The sequence below is a fragment of the Coregonus clupeaformis genome, chromosome 14 (assembly GCF_020615455.1).
Source record: "Coregonus clupeaformis isolate EN_2021a chromosome 14, ASM2061545v1, whole genome shotgun sequence".
In the NCBI taxonomy this organism is placed as follows: Eukaryota; Metazoa; Chordata; class Actinopteri; order Salmoniformes; family Salmonidae; genus Coregonus; species Coregonus clupeaformis.
Genome location: NC_059205.1, coordinates 39,906,925 through 39,930,938, shown reverse-complemented (window position 1 = coordinate 39,930,938; position 24,014 = coordinate 39,906,925). Strand labels below are relative to the sequence as shown.

At 40.8% G+C, this 24,014-nt stretch overlaps 1 protein-coding gene across 10 annotated transcripts in view; it reads left to right on the top strand.

Annotated features, from left to right (window-relative positions):
* Positions 1 to 24,014, top strand: part of LOC121580909 (astrotactin-1) — a 263,865-nt gene that overhangs the window by 205,277 nt on the left and 34,574 nt on the right. For 9 of the 10 annotated variants that reach the window (XM_041896090.2, XM_041896089.2, XM_041896086.2 and 6 more), the window contains 3 exons: positions 17,520 to 17,788; positions 18,747 to 18,880; positions 19,011 to 19,162. In XM_041896090.2, coding sequence (XP_041752024.1) covers positions 17,520 to 17,788; positions 18,747 to 18,880; positions 19,011 to 19,162 — 555 coding nt within the window. The remainder of the gene's footprint in view (positions 1 to 17,519; positions 17,789 to 18,746; positions 18,881 to 19,010; positions 19,163 to 24,014) is intronic. The other variant, XM_041896088.2, reaches the window with a different exon arrangement.

The following is a 24,014-nucleotide window of genomic DNA, read 5'->3' as shown; positions in this document are numbered from 1 at the left end:
GTAGATCAGCTTTAATATTGCAGATAGATTGTAACTTCCATCAATGTAATTGTCTGCATCACTTCCAATCCCCCATATGTTTTTTTCTCTCGCAAATATACATACATACATACATACATACATACATACATACATACATACATACATACATATACATACACATACAGCTCCCGAGTGGCGCAGTGGCGCCACTAGAGATCCTGGTTCGAATCCAGGCTCTGTCGTAGCCGGCCGCGACCAGGAGACCCATGGGGCGGCGCACAATTGGCCCAGCGTCGTCCAGGGTAGGGGAGGGAATGGCCGGCAGGGATGTAGCTCAGTTGGTAGAGCATGGCGTTTGCAATGCCAGGGTTGTGGGTTCAATTCCCACGGGGGGCCAGTATGAAAAATAAAAAAATGATGTATGCACTCACTGTAAGTCGCTCTGGATAAGAGCGTCTGCTAAATGACTAAAATGTACACCACCCCTTCCCTAATTTGAGTAAACTAGTCAACAACAATGCTTAGGCCTCTACTTCCAGCTTATACATACTACATACATTTTATGGACACCGTCAATTTTACAATAATTATATTTTGTTTATTTTTACTCATGAACTTTCTCTACCCTCAACCTCTCCGATCATTTTCATAATGTTCATCCGGTTTGCTTCTATATGCCATATCTTTCTAACTGTGCTCTTTCACAAAAGCTCTCAACCTATAACCTATATACTTATTATGAACACAGTATGCTTTACATTAGTTATATTAGTTGTTGTTAGTTGTTATTAGTCCCATCCTTCAACTCCATTCAACACCTCCCATCTATCTCTTAACACCATCCATATAGGATTTCTATTTGCCATATATTTTTCAACTGTACTGTGATGTTTTACAAAAGTTCTGAACCTTTCTATTCTCATTCTACAGATTGTAAATTGAAAAAAATAATTTCTGCTAAAATTATTATTATATTATTGATCGATTGACTATGACTTTTCAGATCACCCAGTAGTGCTATCTGCAGGGTTAGCTCCAGGTAATTATTGTAATCCTTTAGCCATTCCTGGACCTGTGTCCAAAAACAAGCTACAAATGGACAGTACCAAAACAAATGATCTAATGATTCTGTCTCTTCGCAGCAAAATCTGCAGAGCTGGGAAGATTGTATCCCCCATATAAATAACATTCTATCGGTAGCAAGAATTGTATATAATAATTTAAATTGAGATATCCTAAATTTTGAATCTGGCGTCGTTTTGTGTATCAGTTCATAAACACTATGCCATGGAATCGGTACGTCAAAAATCTCTTCCCAACTATTTTGCAATCTATATGGGACGGCTGTCAATCCTTTGGTCCTTAAATGAAACTGGTATACTTTTTCCCCCTTCCACTTTCCTCTTCCATTTTTGCGGTAATGCTGCAATTATTTGGTTGTAATTTTGGGTTAGCTGCATGTGCGACATAACTCCACCAGTCCTACCTATGATATCATTTACGAAGATTATACCTTTTTTTTTTATGTCAAAAAATTTCGTTTTTTTATCAATTAGTATATTTGAGTTTAACCACAATATTTGTATTATTTGTTCTGTCGTTTCTGGAGGATTAAATTGAAATAGCAACCAACTTTCTATGGCTTGTTTTAGAAATAGTGATATTTGGGAGATTATTTCCTTTTCAAATAACTGAAAGTGAGAGGTTCTTATCTGAATAAAGGGAAAAAGGCCATTCTTGAACATTGGGTGAGACAATTTTACTAATTTGCTAGAGAACCAGTTCGGATTTAAGTATAACTTTTGTATGACTGAAGCTTTTAGTGATAGGTCTAATGCTTTAATATTTAATAATTTCTGTCCTCTGAATTCATATTCATTATATAAATAGGCCCATTTAATTTTGTCTGGCTTGCCGTTCCAAATAAAATGGAATATTTTTTCCTCATATAATTTAAAAACCTGTTTGCTAGGCGTAGGCAAGACCATAAGCAAATAGGTAAACTGGGATAATACTAAAGAGTTAATCAGGGCGATTTTTCCACAAACTGACAGGTATTTACCTTTCCATGGTAGCAAGATCTTATCTATTTTTGCTAACTTTCTATAAATATTTATTGGAGTGAGATCATTTATTTCATTTGGGATATGTATTCCGAGTTTATCCACATCACCATCAGACCATTGTATTGGTAAACTACATGGTAATGTAAATTTTTAATTTTTTTGTGATCCAATTTGTAATATAGTACATTTATCATAATTTGGTTGTAATCCAGAGATGTTAGAAAATGTATCTAGATCCTCTATGAGGCTGTGGAGGGATTCAAGTTGTGGATTTAAAAGAAAACATGAATCATCAGCATACAATGACACCTTTGTTTTTAAGCCCTGGATTTCTAATCCCTTGATATTATTGTTGGATCTGATTTTAATAGCTAACATCTCGATAGCCATAATAAATAGATATGCCGATAGTGGACAACCTTGTTTCACTCCTCTTGACATTTTAAAACTTTTGAAGAAATAGCCATTATTTGCTATTTTACACCTAGGGTTACTACACGTGATTTTAACCCAATTCATAAGAGATTCTCCAAAATTGAAATGCTCCAGGCATTTATATATAAACCCCAGTCGTACTTTATCAAATGCCTTTTCGAAGTTTGCTATGAATAGCAGGCCTGGTTTCCCAGATTTTTCATAGTGTTCTATTGTTTCCAGTACTTGCCTTATATTATCTCCAATGTATCGTCCATGTAAAAAACCTGGCTGATTAGAATGAATAATGTCCGACAATACCATTTTAATTCTATGCGCTATACATTTTGCTAGAATCTTTGCATCACACCACTGAAATGTAAGGGGCCTCCAATTTTTTAAAAGGACTGGATCTTTATATTTTCCACTTGTACCCTGTTTCAGTAATAATGAAATCAGACCTTCTTCTTGAGTGTCTGATAATCTACCATTTACATAGGAGTGGTTAAAACATGCAAATAACGGTCCTCTGAGTATATCAAAAAAGGTTTGGTATACTTCGACTGGTATGCCATCCAACCCTGGAGTTTTCCCGGACTTAAAGTCTTTAATTGCATCCAGAAGTTCCTCCTCTGTAATTTCACCTTCACATGAGTCTTTCTGTATGGCTGTTAATTTTACATTATCAATAGAAAAAATATATCTACAATTAGCTTCAGTTAGAGGAGATGGAGGCGACTGAAACAAAAAAATATGCTTAAAGTACTTTGTTTCCTCCTTCAAAATATCATTTGGTGAATCATGGGTGACTCCGTCATTTGTAACCAGTTTCAGTAAATTCATTTTTGGTAGCATTCCTATGTTGAAGATGAAAAAATAATTTGGTGCATTTATCCCCATATTCCATCCAGTTTGCTTTATTTTTATAATATTTTACACTTCATCTTTCTTGAATAAGTTTCTCAATTTCTTTTAGTTTTTCCTCTAATTTATTCTGAGCCTCTATGTTACAGTTTTTATTGCTATCTATCTGTTCTGTTAGACCTTCTATTTCCTTTGTTAGTATGGACTCTTTTGACCTAAATTGCTTTTGTTTTCGAGATGAGTACTGAATTGCATGGCCTCTAAAGGCACATTTAAAGGTGTCCCATACAATAAGGGGATTTGCTGTACCTACAGTGGGGAAAAAAGTATTTAGTCAGCCACCAATTGTGCAAGTTCTCCCACTTAAAAAGATGAGAAAGGCCTGTAATTTTCATCATAGGTACACGTCAACTATGACAGACAAATTGAGAAAAAAAAATCCAGAAAATCACATTGTAGGATTTTTAATGAATTTATTTGCAAATTATGGTGGAAAATAAGTATTTGGTCACCTACAAACAAGCAAGATTTCTGGCTCTCACAGACCTGTAACTTCTTCTTTAAGAGGCTCCTCTGTCCTCCACTCGTTACCTGTATTAATGGCACCTGTTTGAACTTATCAGTATAAAAGACACCTGTCCACAACCTCAAACAGTCACACTTCAAACTCCACTATGGCCAAGACCAAAGAGCTGTCAAAGGACACCAGAAACAAAATTGTAGACCTGCACCAGGCTGGGAAGACTGAATCTGCAATAGGTAAGCAGCTTGGTTTGAAGAAATCAACTGTGGGAGCAATTATTAGGAAATGGAAGACATACAAGACCACTGATAATCTCCCTCGATCTGGGGCTCCACGCAAGATCTCACCCCGTGGGGTCAAAATGATCACAAGAACGGTGAGCAAAAATCCCAGAACCACACAGGGGGACCTAGTGAATGACCTGCAGAGAGCTGGGACCTAAGTAACAAAGCCTACCATCAGTAACACACTATGCCGCCAGGGACTCAAATCCTGCAGTGCCAGACGTGTCCCCCTGCTTAAGCCAGTACATGTCCAGGCCCGTCTGAAGTTTGATAGAGTGCATTTGGATGATCCAGAAGAGGATTGGGAGAATGTCATATGGTCAGATGAAAGCAAAATATAACTTTTTGATAAAAACTCAACTCGTCGTGTTTGGAGGACAAAGAATGCTGAGTTGCATCCAAAGAACACCATACCTACTGTGAAGCATGGGGGTGGAAACATCATGCTTTGGGGCTGTTTTTCTGCAAAGGGACCAGGACGACTGATCCGTGTAAAGGAAAGAATGAATGGGGCCATGTATCGTGAGATTTTGAGTGAAAACCTCCTTCCATCAGCAAGGGCATTGAAGATGAAACGTGGCTGGGTCTTTCAGCATGACAATGATCCCAAACACACCGCCCGGGCAACGAAGGAGTGGCTTCGTAAGAAGCATTTCAAGGTCCTGGAGTGGCCTAGCCAGTCTCCAGATCTCAACCCCATAGAAAATCTTTGGAGGGAGTTGAAAGTTCGTGTTGCCCAGCGACAGCCCCAAAACATCACTGCTCTAGAGGAGATCTGCATGGAGGAATGGGCCAAAATACCAACAACAGTGTGTGAAAACCTTGTGAAGACTTACAGAAAACGTTTGACCTGTGTCATTGCCAACAAAGGGTATATAACAAAGTATTGAGAAACTTTTGTAATTTACCAAATACTTATTTTCCACCATAATTTGCAAATAAATTCATTACAAAATCCTACAATGTGATTTTCAGGATTTTTTTCTCATTTTGTCTGTCATAGTTGACGTGTACCTATGATGAAAATTACAGGCCTCTCTCATCTTTTTAAGTGGCGGAACTTGCACAATTGGTGGCTGACTAAATACTTTAGTATATGCCAATTATATGATGGTCCGACCGCATTCTGTCCCCTATCAACACTTTTTAAACTTTTGGTGCAAACGAGAATGACATAAGAAAGAAGTCAAGACGACTAACTTGATTGAGTCTCCACCGTGTATATCTCACTTGATTAGGATATTTAAGCCTCCATATATCTACTAGTTCTAATGTATCCATGACATTCATGATTTCCTTAAGAGCATGAGGGTGATAGTTTGTAGTGTGATTTCCTTTACGGTACATTGAGATATTTAAAACAGTATTATAATCTCCCACCATGATAATATAGTCTTGAATTTCTTGCAGGGTTGATAATTTATTATATATATTGTCAAAGAAGTGTTTATGGTCCAATAACATATTTAAAATAATCCATCTACCTTGCGTATCTGTTTGGACAATTTGCACATTCGGATCGAAATTACTGTTAATTAATATCATCACCCCTTTTAAGTTTCTTTGCCCATGGGAAAAGTATACCCCCCCCCCATTCCTTTTTCCACGCAACTTCATCTAGAATTGTTGAATGAGTTTCCTGTAAACAATAGATATTATATTACTTCTCTTTGAGCCATGTAAATATTGTTCTTCTTTTGTTATTATCTGCTAAGCCATTACAATTATAACTGGCTATACTTATTTCACCACATACCATAATGAGATACAAGTTTCAAATATATTTATCATTATATATGTCTGTACATTTACCGCTAAAGCCCCTCCCCATCCCAAGTTGGGCTGTCATCCCTGTGATCGGCATACCACCCCCGTCCCCCCGGATCCCTAGGCCCCCAAGAGGCCAGGACCCATCCATCAAAAACAGCACACAGTGCCACCCACAAAACAGAAGCAGGTCAACCGCCAAAAGCATTTCCAATGCTCTCACCTCAATATATATATAGCTATTCAAATATCTTGCATATCTTATTTTCCATCATTATCAATTAATATGCGTAATAATGTCGGCAGTTCATGCGTAGGATTTTAACCTTTAACCCGGATTGCCATTGTATTACATTACATTTTTGACAAGCAATTATTATTTTAGCAAACAATTATTGTGGTTCATCCTATATTCTCCCTAACATCCTTACCCCCTTGCAACAGATGTGGGATAAACACACTCCACCCCTTTCCTCCACAATCAACCATAAGATCAGATGCTCAACGGGTGTTACATCCCAGAGCCCAACTCAAGAAAGGACCTGATTTACGAATGCATATACAGTTACAGCTGTTTGAGAAAGCATGCAAGATTGAGCAAAAATTGACAACAATGTGAGATTTGATTAATCTATTTAATCTATGTCAAGTCCTAGGTGATGGAGATCAGATCCACCCTCTTCACCTGAGACACATACACTCTGGTCCCCCGTTGTAACCATTTTTCCCAAGTATCTCTGTGCAGTCAGACCTTTGATTATTTTGTGCCACCTGGGCCACAATTATAAGCCCCCTCTCTGATTGTCCGAGTGTGACCCCCTCCCCATGGGTTACTGCAGCCAGTGTTGCCAGCACTGCCACTACCTGGGTGGGGGTACCCCACCAGAATCCCCACCGGCTAGGTACAAGGTCGTCAAGGTTCTCATTAGCAGCTTTGAGAATTTCCTTGTATATTATGCTTTCCCATCAGGGGGCTCTGGCTTTGTAGGATCAACCCTGCCAGGCAGGCTCAGAATCTTGAGGGGGCGGTGCTGCTCAAGTAGGTCTCTGACCGCATTCATTTTTCTGTTTTGGCTGCATATAGGCAACTCACAGCAGGTCCATAAAACAGATGGGGACTTCTCTTTGGTGTATGGGTCGCTCAGGTGGGGTGCCATATTCTTTCAATTTTTTAATAATGGATTTAATGGTGCTCCGTGGGATGTTCAAAGTTTCTGATATTTTTTTATAACCCAACCCTGATCTGTACAATTTTGTCCCTGACCTGTATGGAGAGCTCCTTGGTCTTCATGGTGACGCTTGCTTGGTGGTGCCCCTTGCTTAGTGGTGTTGCAGACTCTGGGGCCTTTCAGAACAGTTGTATATATACTGAGATCATGTGACAGATCATGTGACAATTATATTGCACACAGGTGCTTTATTTAACTAATTATGTGACTTCTGAAGGTAATTGGTTGCACCAGATCTTATTTAGGGGCTTCATAGCAAAGGGGGTGAATACATATGCACACACCACTTTTCCGTTATTTATTTTTTAGAATTTTTTGAAAGAAGTTATTTTTTTCATTTCACTTCACCAATTTGGGCTATTCTGTGTATGTCCATTACATGAAATCCAAATAAAAATCCATTTCAATTACAGGTTGTAATGCAACAAAATAGGAAAAATGCCAAGGGGGATGAATACTTTTGCAAGGCACTGTAACTACAGTGAACAAAAATATAAACAGTATGATAATGCACAGCCCCATGTCGCAAGGATCTGTACACAATTCCTGGAAGCTGAAAATGGTCCAGTTCTTCCATGGCCTGCATACTCACCAGACATATCACCCATTGAGCATGTTTGGGATGCTCTGGATTGATGTATACGACAGCTTGTTCCTGTTCCCGCCAATATCCAGCAACTTCACACAGGCTTTGAATCGGACTGGGACAACATTCCACAGGCCACAATCAACAGCCTGATCAACTCAATGCGAAGGAGATGTGTCGCACTGTATGAAGCAAATGGTGGTCACACCAGATACTGACTGGTTTTCTGATCCACACCCCTACCTTTTTTAAAAAAGTGTCTGTGAACAGCAGATGCATATCTGTATTCCCAGTCATGTAAATCCATAGATTAGGGCCTAATTAATTTATTTCAATTGACTGATTTCCTTATATGAACTGTAACTCAGTAAAATCTTCGAAATTGTTGCATGTTGCGTTTATATTTTTGTTCAGTGTAATTTACACCAGGCAAGCCAAAACTCCATCCCACCAAAACAGGCTGATATTTCATGCGGTCTCTTCACACAGCTCTTACACTAAAATGAATAATTTTCACGATTTCACAGTATTATTCCAACCTCATAGTGTGGAAATATATATAAAACACAGGAAAAACATGGTTTTGACTGCACTGGGCCTTTAACAGACTCCTGTGTGATGGGCCTGATTAATGAGAGAATTATCTCAGCGTTGAAGTAAAACGTACTATCATTTAAATGGCTCCGTGATGACTAGAACTTGTGGCATCACCTCTGGCTCTCTAAAGTGAAAAGTTTCAACAGAACACTGTGATATATGGATTCTCTCCAGGACCAGAGTGATTGAAAGTTGCATAAAAGAAAGACAGGATTCAGGAAGATGGACATTTTTATGAGCCAGTGTCACAGGGATCAGTGACCAATATTATGATATCTCTGCTCCATAGAGCAGCATAATATAGTAGCCTCTCTAAATGGATGGCAGGCCGGTGGAGAGTAAAGATGGAATAACCAGAGTCTGGAGATGTTTCTGAGATACTGTAGCTACCTCCTCCAAGGCCAGTGGATTTCAAGCAGAAAGTGAGCAGGTACATCACTAGAATCTCTGTGGTTCAATGTTCACTACACACTCAAAAAGAATGAACAAATACCTGCCATACGGTATACCTCTTTGTGTTAATGGAGGTTTGGCTGCTAGATATCTTTATATTTTTCCTTGTTTTACCTGCGGTGGTGGAAAATGTAATGGTAAAACAGATCAAAAGAGTCTCAGGAACCTTGAACCATCACCAAGTGCTCTGTAATGATATTGATAAAGATTTTTACTGGCAGCTCTTGAAAGAACACAGTTGGGTTGAGTTGTCAACACAATGTATCTTTTGCGCTACCGGCAAATAAATACTCTTCACATAGTCGTGAGTCACAACTCGTGACTGAGAAAACATTAGCCCTGATTGCCCTTGTAACTCAACTCTGTAACATCTCAGAGTAGGAGTAGTGATTCCTTGTTTGTGATCCTCACTGACAAGTAATGATTTCTCATAATTTTCTACACGGCCGTAATGACATTTGGATAGGTTTTAATTTGGGAGTGCCTGTTTGCACCCTGACTGATGCATGATTGGAAAAATAAAGTTGTCAACTTAACTTATTCACACATTCAGACTCTCTAATGAACACTCAGCTGATCTCAGGGAGAAACACCAAACACTTTTTTTACTCAGGATATAGTACATCATTGTCCAAAATTGAGGAAATTAGCTATGACACCATTGTTGATTCATTTCGTTGTTTTTCTGCTGATACAGACTGATTAATATGAGTTAGGTATTAAGCGCCAGCGTGGCAATTGACAAGTGGTAAACAGTCCCTGTATCTATTGATTTGTCTGTTCAATGTAAAGTGGCTAAGACAGCCTGTTGCCTCTGCATTGTAAGCGGTTTTACATTTACACTGGGAATGTCCTGTAAGCCATGCCTCTATGTGCACAACCACAGCAGCAATGTTTGCGCGCAGGAAATTGAAGCCACCATCTTCCTTCCGATTTAATACTGTGTCGCCGTGATCAGGTGTTAGAGTGGCAGTGGCATGTCCTGTGACCATTTAAAGCAGTTAGAAAAGCATTCTACATCATTTAAATACTGAATGAGGCATTACTTTAATCATATGGACCAGTGTTCAATCCTCAAGCAAAGGCACAGGTCTAGAGTACATTCTTCTCCAATGTTACAGAGGCCTGTGTGAATGAGGCTCTGTAATAGCAATTAAAATCAGCCTCGTTTGTCATGTCCTGGCACTAAAACAGCGCTGAAGTGGAACCTTAACCATCTGTAAGATATACCCACTAGTTTAGATTGGTCAGGTTCAGGGGGAAGACAGATGTGTGGCGGGTGAGAACTCTCTCTCTCTCTCTCTCTCTCTCTCTCTCTCTCTCTCTCTCTCTCTCTCTCTCTCTCTCTCTCTCTCTCTCTCTCTCTCTCTCTCTCTTTCTCTCTCTCTAATTTTGGATCCTATCAGTTTGCTGCTGATAGATATTAATAGACCTTTTTCCAGGTGCTCCCTCTTGGCTTAACGAGCTTCTCAGAAGTCAGATGGTAATTACAGGGATACTATTTTATCAGTTTAATTACTGATATTTCCTGCATATTGATTCATCCTCCACAACGAGATTATTCTTCTGCTCTCTGTCTCTGTGGCCAAGCTAAAACACTTAGGAATGTGACCTGAGACTTATTTATAACCTCACAGAGCTTACACCAGCTAAAGAGAGAGAGAGAGATCTCGGCCGGCTAGCTATCACATAACAACACTTTACTGAAATCCACCAAGGCAGGAGAGATAGGGGAGTAGAGAACAGGGCTGACTGGGCTGGGGTGGTGGTGGTGTGTGTTTGTGTCAAGCTTTGGTGAAGATTGAGGACGAGCTGTACAGGGTGGTTGCTATGTCAACACAGGGTGACCTCGGAGTGTGCTTGACAGAATAGGGGCTTGAGACAGGGACCTGATGTAGCAGTCATCGCTTGGCCCATATTACTCATTTTGGAGGTCAGACAGATGGGACCCTTGTGAGTTCCTTTTTATAATGAATCTTTTCACCCAAAGAGGATGGCGATGGCTTCCTCCTCTGAGTAACAGACAAGACTAACAGGGAGACAACTGGGCTTCCGGACCATCAGCAAACATACTGCCTCTCTAAATCGAATCTCTACGCCTATAATTCATTCATCTTACTTTATGTCTTATGCAGAACAAAGGATAGGCTAACCCCTTTGTCAAGTAAGATTTGTACAGACTGGAGTTTACTGTAGCCATCTTATTTAAATAAGATAATTCATGTTAATATTATGTCTCGGTTTTCCCCTGTGAAGCTTTTTCCTGTCGCTTAGATACCATAATAAATTATGAGAATGATTCAATATAAATACTCATACAGCACATCAATGTCAGCCTCTGAAAACCCAACGTTGTAATGAAACATGAACCAACAACCTCTAATGAAAAGTGATCTAGACATTTCCACAATAAGAGTAGATTCCTTCCTGAACTTTGCACAGTTCTCTCTGTCTAAGCTGTAGAAAAAAGGTTAAATAATTCAATATCAATTTTTCTCTGCTGAATGGGGAAAATTTTCTGATATCGTTCATTGCGATAAGTAGTCTATACTAAAGAAATGTGAAGTTTGAAATGAAATAAGTTTGCTATTATGGGTGATTGTTAATGGGACAATTGATGGCTAAACCCATCAAACTAGTAGTAGTAGTTTAAAGGATAATTAAAAAAAAAATGTGGTGCACATTGTTAAACGTATCGCTCTATTTACCGTTATCGCATAAATTCAGGCAATTTATCGCATATGGATTTTTGTCCATATCACCCAGCTCAAATGCAATCTACCTTTACATTGATCTGTTGTTGTACTACCTCAGTATATTGCTTTTATAGGCATCTCTATTTGTTTTCCGGGAGGATGCACAGTTTGGAATTCCATAGAATAGCTTTTTTTTGTGCCTTTTTACAATGTGTTCTTTCAGTTAATTAGTGGAGGTAGCTAAAACTTTTGGATGGCTGCAGCCAGCCAGCACCCATGAAGGTTGCTGCGACCGCTAAAAGTGTAAATGATACTGTGGGGTGAATGTAGTGTGGCCGTGTAATCTGTCCATGAAAAGAATGCCAGCTGCCAGCCTCATGTGGACTGATAAGGCCTCCGACTGCACCTTGCTGGTGAGGAAAAAATAAAACACCACTGTTGAGATCCACAGCAGCTCCCAGGGATACTAAAACCGAGTTGCAAACATTTGATTATACTGTATCGCTGTTGCTATGGGGCCACCTCAGCTTGATTCTCTCTCAGCTTGCTATGAAATGGATGCCTCTGGTATAGATTTAAGTCCATAACATATAATATTATATTACAGTCAGTCAGAGCCAGTCAAATTGATCTTATCTGTATCAACCCCCCACTGCATTCTTGACTTTTATGGTCTTATGTTTCCTACTGCTTGCCGTATTTTCTCCCCTGTGAACCTGTAAAACACAAGCCGGGAAAAATAAACCCAATGAAATATCAGGAATGGCAACATAAATCAGATTCAGTTCCATGGTGGGAGTTGTTAGTATTCTGGATCTATGGTATCTGAATATCTTGGCACTCAAATAGACTAATGTCGGTATGGGTAATGCATTTACTTTCTGAGGTGGCTCGTACACTGCTGTTTCTGTCATCTCTAACAATGGTTTTATGAAGTTTCAGGCCTTTGTTTGTAATGGGTTATAGAGACAGGATGGCTAAATAAATATTTTCCTAGCAAAGCTCTGCAATAGGAAGATACTATACCCTTGCCTGTTATTGAGAATTATATCATATGTTTTCCATATAAAATACAAAAAATCTAAAAAGTCCTCCCACTGTGCACATATCCCTTTGAGCATTTGTACGGCTGTGATGCAACCCCAGTATAATGTCTCACCTGGAGGCGAATCCTCAGTAAATTGCCTTCAATTCAGACCATTGCAAACTCAGGCCTGCCTAACAGACCAACGTATAGGGAGGTGTTGGTGGGATTTGAGGACCGACAGATGCATTAGTCCCCTTCAAAGTCCATGAACAAGATGTCACTATAATGTGGTGCGTCCGTGGGCAGGCCCAATCAACGGTAAATAAACACAGGCACTTTCACCGGCGCTGCAAAGAGCCGTGGCTACAGCTTCTATTAAGGGCCAGAGAAGGCTGTTAGTTAAGCACATTGCCAGCCCAGCCAGCTAAAGTGCAGAGATGAATCAAACTTCAGAAAGCTTGAAAGGTTCGCTGGCCAAGTAGGCTGGAGTGACTGAAGGCATAGGCTTAACATTAGCATGTAAATACCCTGTACTGTTTTACTATCCCAGATGCAGGCCATCCATATGGTTTAGGCCTATGTAGTCCCATTGAGAGCTTTTACCCTTCCACACCTGCTTGGTAGGTAGGTGTTGACTGGTGGGGAAAAAGGTATTCACAATCCACTGTCTTAGCAGTCAGGTTGAATATCACAGTGGATTGCCACTCAGAGTGGGTGTCTGTTTTATTGCATTTTGCTTAGCTGCGTATAGGTGTAGCACAGTGTGCCACTGTATATTATCAAGTACAAGCAACGTCTGCCTGGGAAGATTTGCCCGTCACAGAGATTTGTTTAAGAGCTCCAATGTATTCTGTTCCTGGTGGGGTTGCACTGTGTAGCAGTATTGCTTTCTGGAGGTACCGCACGGCTTTCTGTAGGTACCGCATGGCTCACTGCATGTAGTCAGATTTTAGTGATATTTTTCAAACAGTATATGACATTTTAAAACTCCCTTTGATATGATTTTCCCACCCAGTGCTCTGTGTTGACTTTGTATCTTTACTGTACAGTATTTTTGAATTCTGTGATGCGTAAATCAGCTGGAAATCATAATAACAATGTTTTTATTAGCGTCTATTATCCACAAAATGTAAAAGATTCCCCTATTATTTCCTCCCTTAGTATATGGTGTACAAAAGAATCTGCAGTGATATGATCAGTAGTTATTTTTTTATATCCTGTAATGCTGCTAGAAACACTGACTATAGCATCACCTAGTGTTGATCTGAGAGTATTTCTCTATGTGGGAGGAAAAGTATTGTATCCCTGGAACACCAACTGTTCCGGAGTGATGACACATTCTGTCTGTTCTATACTGTGTCAAAGAATCTTCAAATCATCACCTTCCCAAAATCTTGTAATTGGTACCAATCTGACTGTCAGAAACGGGAAGCATCCGACACAATTTAGATTAAAAGTTTCTCATTTGGGTGGGCTGCAGATGACAGGATTTTCCTCCGCTTTCTCATCCCGAGACCCTGAATGGAATGTATGGAATTTAATGGGATGTTTTCTCCTTTCCTTGAAAGTGATTTGTCTTTGCAGCCTTATCTTGATATTAATTATGTTTGCCACATAACTGTCTGGGTGATGAGGTGGAGCAGTATGTCAAAGCAAAATGGCGTGTGTGTGCATGCGTGCGTGACATATGTGAGTGTGTGTGTGTGCACGTAAGAGAGAGAGTGTTTAAAATGTATATATTGTTGTGTATTAATGTGTTTTTGGTTCTCCATCCTGAGGGACAGTAAACATCATTTATTTATCCAGAGTGATTCTGTGAGTCGATTTCCTTAAGCATTGCTCCACTATTTTATTCCAGAGCCTAAAAGTCAAGGCCATCCTCCTAACTCAAGTTGTCCTTATAAAACTGCCACCGTTAACATCCTGCATGTCTCGTGAAAACGGTCAGATGTGACCCGAGATCTCAGCAGCTGTGTTTGACATGGACAGAGTACATGCTATGGTGCCAGGCACAGACCCTAATTTCCCACTTCTCTCTTTGATTAATCAAGCCCTGTCACGAGCCACACAGGGCCACCGCACCCCCTCAGGCCTGACCATGGTCGTCCCAAATGGCACCATATTCTCTATAGTGGCTCTAGATTAAATAGGGAATAGGGTGCCATTTGGGACGACCGGCGACCCACCAGAGGTCCAGCTTGTCACGACTTGATGACGACCGACGTGCCCTGCTAGTTGATCAGCAGCATATAAAGTACATACGTGATATGATTAGCTGAGCTTAGTCACTCAAACTGCCCCCAGGCCCGGACCAAACGCCCATGACAAGCCCACCATTGTCATGTGTGTCACACTTTAAGGACAATGTGATCTATGAATAACAATGGGCAAACCCCATCTTTCTGATCGTATCTAATTATTATGGAAGTTGAATGATGTTGTAGCACGTTAGAACTCACTTGGCACTGAAAGCTTGAACTGAGTGCAGTGATGTGCCTTACTGTCCTCTTGTTTGAGTGATGGCCATCTGCTCTTATTCATTGATATACAAGCAAAGTGAGGTGTGTATTCTGATTTAGTTTTATATCTCGAGCCCAATCTAAGGTATGGACTACATTATGATGTAAATTATGTGGGAGAGTAAAGGGTGACTTTGTGTGTGTATTTCACCCCCTCACCCGGTTGGCTCATAAAGCCATGTCTCATTTCATCAAAGCCAGCTCCCAGCAACTGGCTATTCCCAAGTTGCCTGTTGAGCTTATAAATTGCCTGTGTATGCACACGACTCAACAGTATGAAGGAATGGTAATTTAAATGCTTTTTAAGAGAAAAAGTGGCAAAGCTTTGCATTTAATAATGCAACTTGCTCTTCAGAGATGTCTTGGAAGATGCCAGCAGGCCAGCACTGCCCAAAGTACATTTGAGAGGACAGCATAATAAATATAATTGAATGCAGTGCCAGTTTTGAGGGAAATGCAAATGTGGATACAGTTGAAGTCGGAAGTTTACATACACGTAGGTTGGAGTCATTAAAACCAGTTTTTCAACCACTCCACAAATTTCTTGTTAACAAACTATAGTTTTGGCAAGTCGGTTAGGACATCTACTTTGTGCATGACAACAATTGTTTACAGACAGATTATTTCACTTATAATTCACTGTATCACAATTCCAGTGGGTCAGAAGTTTACATACACTAAGTTGACTGTGCCTTTAAAAAGCTTGGAAAATTCCAGAAAATTATGTCATGGCTTTAGAAGCTTCTGATAGGCTAATTGACATCATTTTAGTCAATTGGAGGTGTAAATGTGGATGTATTTCAAGGCCTATCTTCAAACTCAGTGCCTCTTTGCTTGACATCATGGGAAAATCAAAAGAAATCAGCCAAGACCTCAGAAAAAAATGGTAGACCTCCACAAGTCTGGTTCATCCTTGGGAGCAATTTCCAAACGACTGAAGGTACCACGTTCATCTGTGCAAACAATAGTATGCAAGTATAAACACCATGGGACCACGCAGCCGTCATACCGCTCAGGAAGGAGACGCGTTCTGTCTCCTAGAGATGAACAAACTTTGGTGCGAAAAGTGCTAATCAATCCCAGAACAACAGCAAAGGACCTTTTGAAGATGCTGGAGGAAACAAGTACAAAAGTATCTATATCCACAGTAAAACAAGTTCTATATCGACATTACCTGAAAGGCCACTCAGCCAGGAAGAAGCCACTGCTCCAAAACCGCCATAAAAAAGCCAGACTACGGTTTGCAACTGCACATGGGGACAAAGATCGTACTTTTTGGAGAAATGTCCTCTGGTCTGATGAAACAAAAATGGAACAGTTTGGCCATAATGACCATCGTTATGTTTGGAGGAAAAAGGGGGTGTTTGCAAGCCGAAGAACACAATATCCCAACCGTGAAACACGGGGGTGGCAGCATCATGCTGTGGGTGTGCTTTGCTGCAGGAGGGACTGGTGCACTTCACAAAATAGATGGCATCATGAGGAAGGAAAATTATGTGGATATATTGAAGCAACATCTCAAGACATCAATCAGGAAGTTAAAGCTTGGTCGCAAATGTGTCTTCCAAATGGACAATGACCCCAAGCAAACTTCCAAAGTTGTGGCAAAATGGCTTAAGGACAACAAAGTCAAGGTATTGGAGTGCCCATCACAAAGCCCTGACCTCAATCCTATAGAAAATTTGTGGGCAGAACTGAAAAAGCGTGTGCGAGCAAGGAGGCCTACAAACCTGGCTCAGTTACACCATCTCTGTCAGGAGGAATGGGCCAAAATTCACCCAATTTATTGTGGGAAGCTTGTGGAAGGCTACCCAAAACGTATGACCCAAGTTAAACAATTTAAAGGCAATGCTACCAAATACTAATTGAGTGTATGTAAACTTCTGACCCACTGGGAATGTGCTGAAATAAATAATTCTCTCTACTATTATTCTGACATTTCACATTCTTAAAATAAAGTGGTGATCCTAACTGACCTAAAACAGGGAATTCTTACTAGGATTAAATGTCAGGAATGGTGAAAAACTGAGTTTAAATGTATTTGGCTAAGGTGTATGTAATCTTCCGACTTCAACTGTATATCCGATAAATAGCCGAACTTATAAACTGGGTGATTCGAGTCCTGAATGCTGATTGGCTGAAAGCCGTGGTATATCAGACCGTATACCATGGGTATGACAAAACATTTATTTTACTGCTCCAATTATGTTGGTAACCAGTTTATAATAGCAATAAGGCACCTCAGGGGTTTGTGATATATGGCCAATATACCACGTAAGAACAGCCCTTAGCCGTGGTATATTGGCCATATACCACACCCTATCGGGCATTATTGTTTAAGTGAACCGTGATGATAACTCACATTTCTACTAAAAATTGACACCTATAACTTCTCTATTTTGTAAATGCTGACAAGATTTCAAATGTTGTTTGTAACAATATGTGTTATTCAGTTATGTCGATAAATCCTAATATCCAAAGCCCACAGTAACTATAACTATGCCCTTTTCAGGGAATTCCCCATCAGAAGAGTCTGAGGAGCGCGACAAGGAGCCCCGGACCCTGACCTACCCAGCATACATCGCCAGCCTGCTGGACTCTGGTGCCAAGCGCATGGCGGTGGGGGTGCGCATGGACTGCAGCAGCCAGGGCCAGTGCCCGTATTCCTGCCACCTCTGCCACATGAGCCCTGGGCCTGGGCGTCCAGCCGAGCCTGTCCTGCTCCAGATGACTAAGGCCACCCCGCTCTATGAGCTGGTCTCCAACAACGAGACCTACCAGGCACTGAAAACCTTGGTTTACTCTCTTTTTCACAAATTTTTGCAGACATAGGGAAATCTTCATGATCAGAGTGAATTCCTAAAAGCGTAAATAAACGAAAGTGATACTGCCAAGAGCAGTGTGCACATTGTTTTGTCTTTGAAGATATCATCGAATTATTCCCATGCACCTGCAACAAACAACCTCAGATGTGCTTTTCAGATTTTTTTATTTAGAGCATAAAAGAACATTCACCACCAATAATTTGATGTCAATTTATACATTTAATCATGCAGTGAGAGTACCACAGCAAAACACATAGGCTAGATGTTTGGCAATGGCGGTCGCAAAATGTGCTGCTCTCCGACATGAAAATGTTGAGAAATTGTGTGGTGTATGCCTACATCAGTATGTCAGACTGTGATAAGATAAGCTAGAGCAGTGGTTCTCAACTGGTTTTGCCTCGGGACCCAAATTGAACCAGGTTGTCTCAGTCGCAACCCAATATTCGCATCATGAAACCCCCCCGCAAAAATACAATCTGGAAAACTATTTTTAATGCTTTATTGATAGTAAATGTAGCAATTATATGACAATGTAAAATAGGAAATAATTCAATTTTGCCCATACTCTTGATTAAGAATGTTAGGAAGCTCACTGGTTTGAGACCACAACATCAACCAAATCCGCTAAATAGCGCTGCTAATAGCTCTATATTGATATACTGTGATACATTTTTTTTTTTTTTTAGATACTATATTATTTCATCACTTTCTACCAGGATTTAGTCGTTTAAGTATTTTTTCATTAAAGAAAAACCGACACCGCAACCCATTCAAAACCTCTGATCCACCAGTTAAGAATCACTGAACTAGGGGATGACTGCATGACCCACTAGAGGGGCAGATGATATTGATGCCAAGGCTCAGGTTGTGTATGATATTGACAGTGTTTGTTCCATCTTTCTGTCTCTTTGCAGGCACTGCAGGAGGCCATGATGAGCATGCTGTGGTGTTCTGGGAAAGGTGACGTCATCGATGACTGGTGCCGTTGCGACTCGAACGCATTTGGGACGGACGGCCTGCCAACATGTGCCCCTCTCCCCCAGCCTAGGTTAGTCACGCAAAACAATCAGTTTACGCAACTTGATAAACACAAATATGATTGTATGTATCGATATCTAAAGATGAGCTTGTCTTCTCATGAGTTAGTTAGGTGTCACTCTCTTTATTTTATCTATCAGGCTCAGGTTGTCCCACTCCTATGAGCCCAGCAGTTCGTTGGTCATCATGGAATGGAATCACACTGAGCCACTAATCGGGGTGCGGATCGTTGATTACCTCATCAGCCAGGAGAAGGTGACAGAGAGGACAGACCACTCTAAAGTGGAGACAGGTACATTCCTTCTCTGTTTCAGTTGAGGAATTATGGTATTTATGTTAATTTCATACAGCATGTCCATGTTTAAATTCACAAACAGCTGTGTATGGTTACTTAATGTAGTGGCAAGGCAAGGCAACTTCAAACTACATGTTACCACAGCAAATTCCAGATGCTTATAATGATTTACATTTTTCCTGTTGTAGTTTTGCATGTAACCACAAGATGGTGGTCAAAGGTAATAGTAGTGTGGTCTACATTTTCGATTTCTAGAGTTAACAATTACTAAATGCAAAGTTATGGAGTGCATCACACATGTTCTAGTGTTAAATCTTTATCTGAATGTCTCTTCATCACACAAAGAGTTAAGCCTCACCTACAGTATATCAGTCTTGAACAGAGTATACCGTGGTCATATAATTATGTCCATTCTAGATTGGACCACCACCAGTTAGTAAACTATCGTGTCCCATTCCAGCAGGACTTTCTGGATGAGTGCCTTTCTAGCCAGGGATAAGGGGACTGCTTCCACACAGGTCCTATGGGCTTTGCTACTGTAATTACCGGCATTGACTGGCTGTTTTACCACCAGTCTGGCTGGGGGTCTCCTGTGGAGTTTCAACCTGTATTCCAATAAATGGCCTTTCAGCCTGCCCTGGATTCACTTAGAACACCCAATTCCTGAAGGTTTTTAAGCTTGAAATAGGTTGCTTTTCTGACAAACATATGATGAGAAAAAATGTTTACCAATGAAACTGAAGTGGAATGATTGGTGGATTGATTGATTGCTTTAAAGCACACACCTTGAATGTTAAACATAGGTGGTGGAATGGAGCTATGCAGACAGTACAGATCTGGGACCACCTAGGAGAAGGGGAAAGATATCTGGAAGGAACATTGTCGGGAGGAGTGGTTCTGATTTAAGCATTCAGTCTCCTGTCAGATTAAACCCCCCCAAAATAATGTGGTGAATAACCTTCAGATGAACGTACTAGAACTCCAGTGATCCTCTCTGGGCCTCTTCTCTCTGGAAATGCTCTCCATTTTATCTCACAGATCCAGGCTTCTTTTATACAGGCATCTAATGTGAGACACATACTGTAGCCTAATGCTCAAGGCCATACTGTGTACTATGGAATTGTTCAAAACTTAATATGATCGAAATCTATAGCTACAATTTTAACATATACATTTTGTTAGGCGAAAAACCCTTATGTTGCACTATGGAATTGTTCATAATGTAATATGATCGAAACCTATAGCTACAATTCTAACATATGCATTTTGTTAGGCGAAAAACCCTTATGTTGTTCACCATCTCTATAGGTCTATTTGTGTAATAAAGTATTGGACTTGAATATAAGTCCATAATATATTATGGTATCAATATAGTATCATCTAGCTTATCTTGATGCTAACAGGTTTCATTTAGTATTAATTAAAAGTGACATTGATTGCGTGGAGCCACCAGCCAAAACAGAACTAATCCATCAAGATGTGCAGATGGGCATGTTTTCTTTCTATCGATTGAAACATTTGTCTGTGTTAGATTGTTGTTCGTTTTGCACCTGCTGCATATCCCAAGTTATCCAGTTGATGCAACGCCACAGTGATACATTTCAGCTAAAGTTATTGACGTTTCACGTAATGTGTCTTTACACAGATCCTCTTGTCTGATTGTGCTATACGGCCCTCAGGCTTTGGAATCATTCATCCATGTCCAAATGGGATAATTCCTTTCCTTTTTCCCATCAGTCCAGTTGTTTATGGCTTCCCCTCTCTCCAGGCTATACTGCCCATCCCAAACCCCAACTTCAAACATGTTGTGGCCGCTAAAAAACCAAAAGAACAATGTTATATCAAGTCCAAATGTGGGATTGTGAAAAAGTGATCGATGAGGAGGTGCTATTGTAAGGGCTAAGACTTACTGGAAGGGAAAACTGCTTCTTTGCAGTGTTTACTGGAAAGATCTGAACAGATTCCATGGAATGTAAAAAGAGATTACAGAATCTTACCCCTCTTTTTGTAGAGACTCATAAGAAACATATTTTTCCCTTTTTTCAAACGAGAACCTGGACAACCGTTTACTTCATTTACACAAAACAATGGGGTGTTCCCCCCTTGTACTGTACGCTGGTCACTTTCAGTCCCCCATAGCCTCGGATTACATTACCCTATATTGTAGCTAGATACATATAATATATCATAGCTAATGATTGTAGTCTGGCCCTCTGGACAGAGGCTGGTTGTGTGCTAATCTCACACATAATGGGATTCAGGCACACAACTTGACATCATAGCCCTCTCCCAGATGTTGAAGCTGACTAAATCGGAAGTCTGCTTTCAGTCATCACAACCGGGCCAGACTCCATGTGAAAACAAACAGCCGGCCCAGCCAGGCTGATGTCACTGCTTTGATCACCCAATAACGACAGGGTTTACTCAGAGGTAAGTGGGACATGACATCCAATCCGTAAACAGATTACACATACCCATGTGCTGCTTGGGCCGGAGTGCCACACTTCCTCCCCAGCAGGACAGGAGAGCAAGGAGAGCCCCTGAAAGGGATGCATGCCCAATGTGGAAGACGAGGTTTCATACCCAAGGAATGTTTCCACCGAGCGCTTTGGAGTCCGATGAGCTCACCTCATCTGTTGGGCAAGGTCAGGTGCTAGGGCAGGTGCATTACGGAAGCTGGCACATTCTCTAGGTGGCCTCATAGACCCACACATACCCAGAGAACAAAAGTCCAGCTGTGAGTAGCATAGACACTAGCCCCTCACCTGGGCAGGACCAAACTCAGACAGAATTCCTCAAACAACATAAAAACACTGTCTCCATCCACCATGAGAAGTCAAGGGGTTAAGGTCTTTATTGAAGTAGACAGTGTTATCCCTGACATCCAGGACCTTTATATCAGGCGGTGTGAGAGGAAGGCCCGAAAAATTGCCAAAGACTCCAGCGAACCAAGCCATAGACTGTTCACTCTGCTACCGTCTGGCAAACGGTACCGGAGCATCGGCTCTCAGACCAACAGGCTCCGAGACAGCTTCTACCCCCAAGCCATAAGACTGCTAAATAGCCAGACTGCTAAATAGTCAATTAATGGTTCCCGAGCTATCTGTACTGACTCTATCTTGCACTGATCCTACGCACACTCACTAGACAAAATATACACACTATTTATACACACTCACTCACAAAGACTACATTGACACTCCCACACAAAACCCACACACATTCACATACACTACATACGCACACACACATACCACACACACACTTTCACACTCATCATTTGCTACTGCTACTCTGTTCTTTATTTTACTCTTATTATTATCTATCCTGATGCCTAGTCACTTTACCCTCCCTTTATATACTGTGGGGAAAAAGGTATTTAGTCAGCCACCAATTGTGCAAGTTCTCCCACTTAAAAAGATGAGAGAGGCCTGTAATTTTCATCATAGGTACACGTCAACTATGACAGACAAATTGAGATTTTTTTTTCCAGAAAATCACATTGTAGGATTTTTAATGAATTTATTTGCAAATTATGGTGGAAAATAAGTATTTGGTCACCTACAAACAAGCAAGATTTCTGGCTCTCACAGACCTGTAACTTCTTCTTTAAGAGGCTCCTCTGTCCTCCACTCGTTACCTGTATTAATGGCACCTGTTTGAACTTGTTATCAGTATAAAAGACACCTGTCCACAACCTCAAACAGTCACACTCCAAACTCCACTATGGCCAAGACCAAAGAGCTGTCAAAGGACACCAGAAACAAAATTGTAGACCTGCACCAGGCTGGGAAGACTGAATCTGCAATAGGTAAGCAGCTTGGTTTGAAGAAATCAACTGTGGGAGCAATTATTAGGAAATGGAAGACATACAAGACCACTGATAATCTCACTCGATCTGGGGCTCCACGCAAGATCTCACCCCGTGGGGTCAAAATAATCACAAGAACGGTGAGCAAAAATCCCAGAACACCACGGGGGGACCTAGTGAATGACCTGCAGAGAGCTGGGACCAAAGTAACAAAGCCTACCATCAGTAACACACTATGCCGCCAGGAACTCAAATCCTGCAGTGCAAGACGTGTCCCCCTGCTTAAGCCAGTACATGTCCAGGCCCGTCTGAAGTTTGATAGAGTACATTTGGATGATCCAGAAGAGGATTGGGAGAATGTCATATGGTCAGATGAAACCAAAATATAACTTTTTGGTAAAAACTCAACTCGTCGTGTTTGGAGGACAAAGAATGCTGAGTTGCATCCAAAGAACACCATACCTACTGTGAAGCATGGGGGTGGAAACATCATGCTTTGGGGCTGTTTTTCTGCAAAGAGACCAGGACGACTGATCCGTGTAAAGGAAAGAATGAATGGGGCCATGTATCGTGAGATTTTGAGTGAAAACCTCCTTCCATCAGCAAGGGCATTGAAGATGAAACGTGGCTGGGTCTTTCAGCATGACAATGATCCCAAACACACCGCCCGGGCAACGAAGGAGTGGCTTCGTAAGAAGCATTTCAAGGTCCTGGAGTGGCCTAGCCAGTCTCCAGATCTCAACCCCATAGAACATCTTTGGACGGAGTTGAAAGTCCGTGTTGCCCAGCGACAGCCCCAAAACATCACTGTTCTAGAGGAGATCTGCATGGAGGAATGGGCCAAAATACCAGCAACAGTGTGTGAAAACCTTGTGAAGACTTACAGAAAACGTTTGACCTGTGTCATTGCCAACAAAGGGTATATAACAAAGTATTGAAAAACGTTTGTTATTGACCAAATACTTATTTTCCACCATAATTTGGAAATAAATTCATTAAAAATCCTACAATGTGATTTTCTGGATTTTTTTTCCTCAT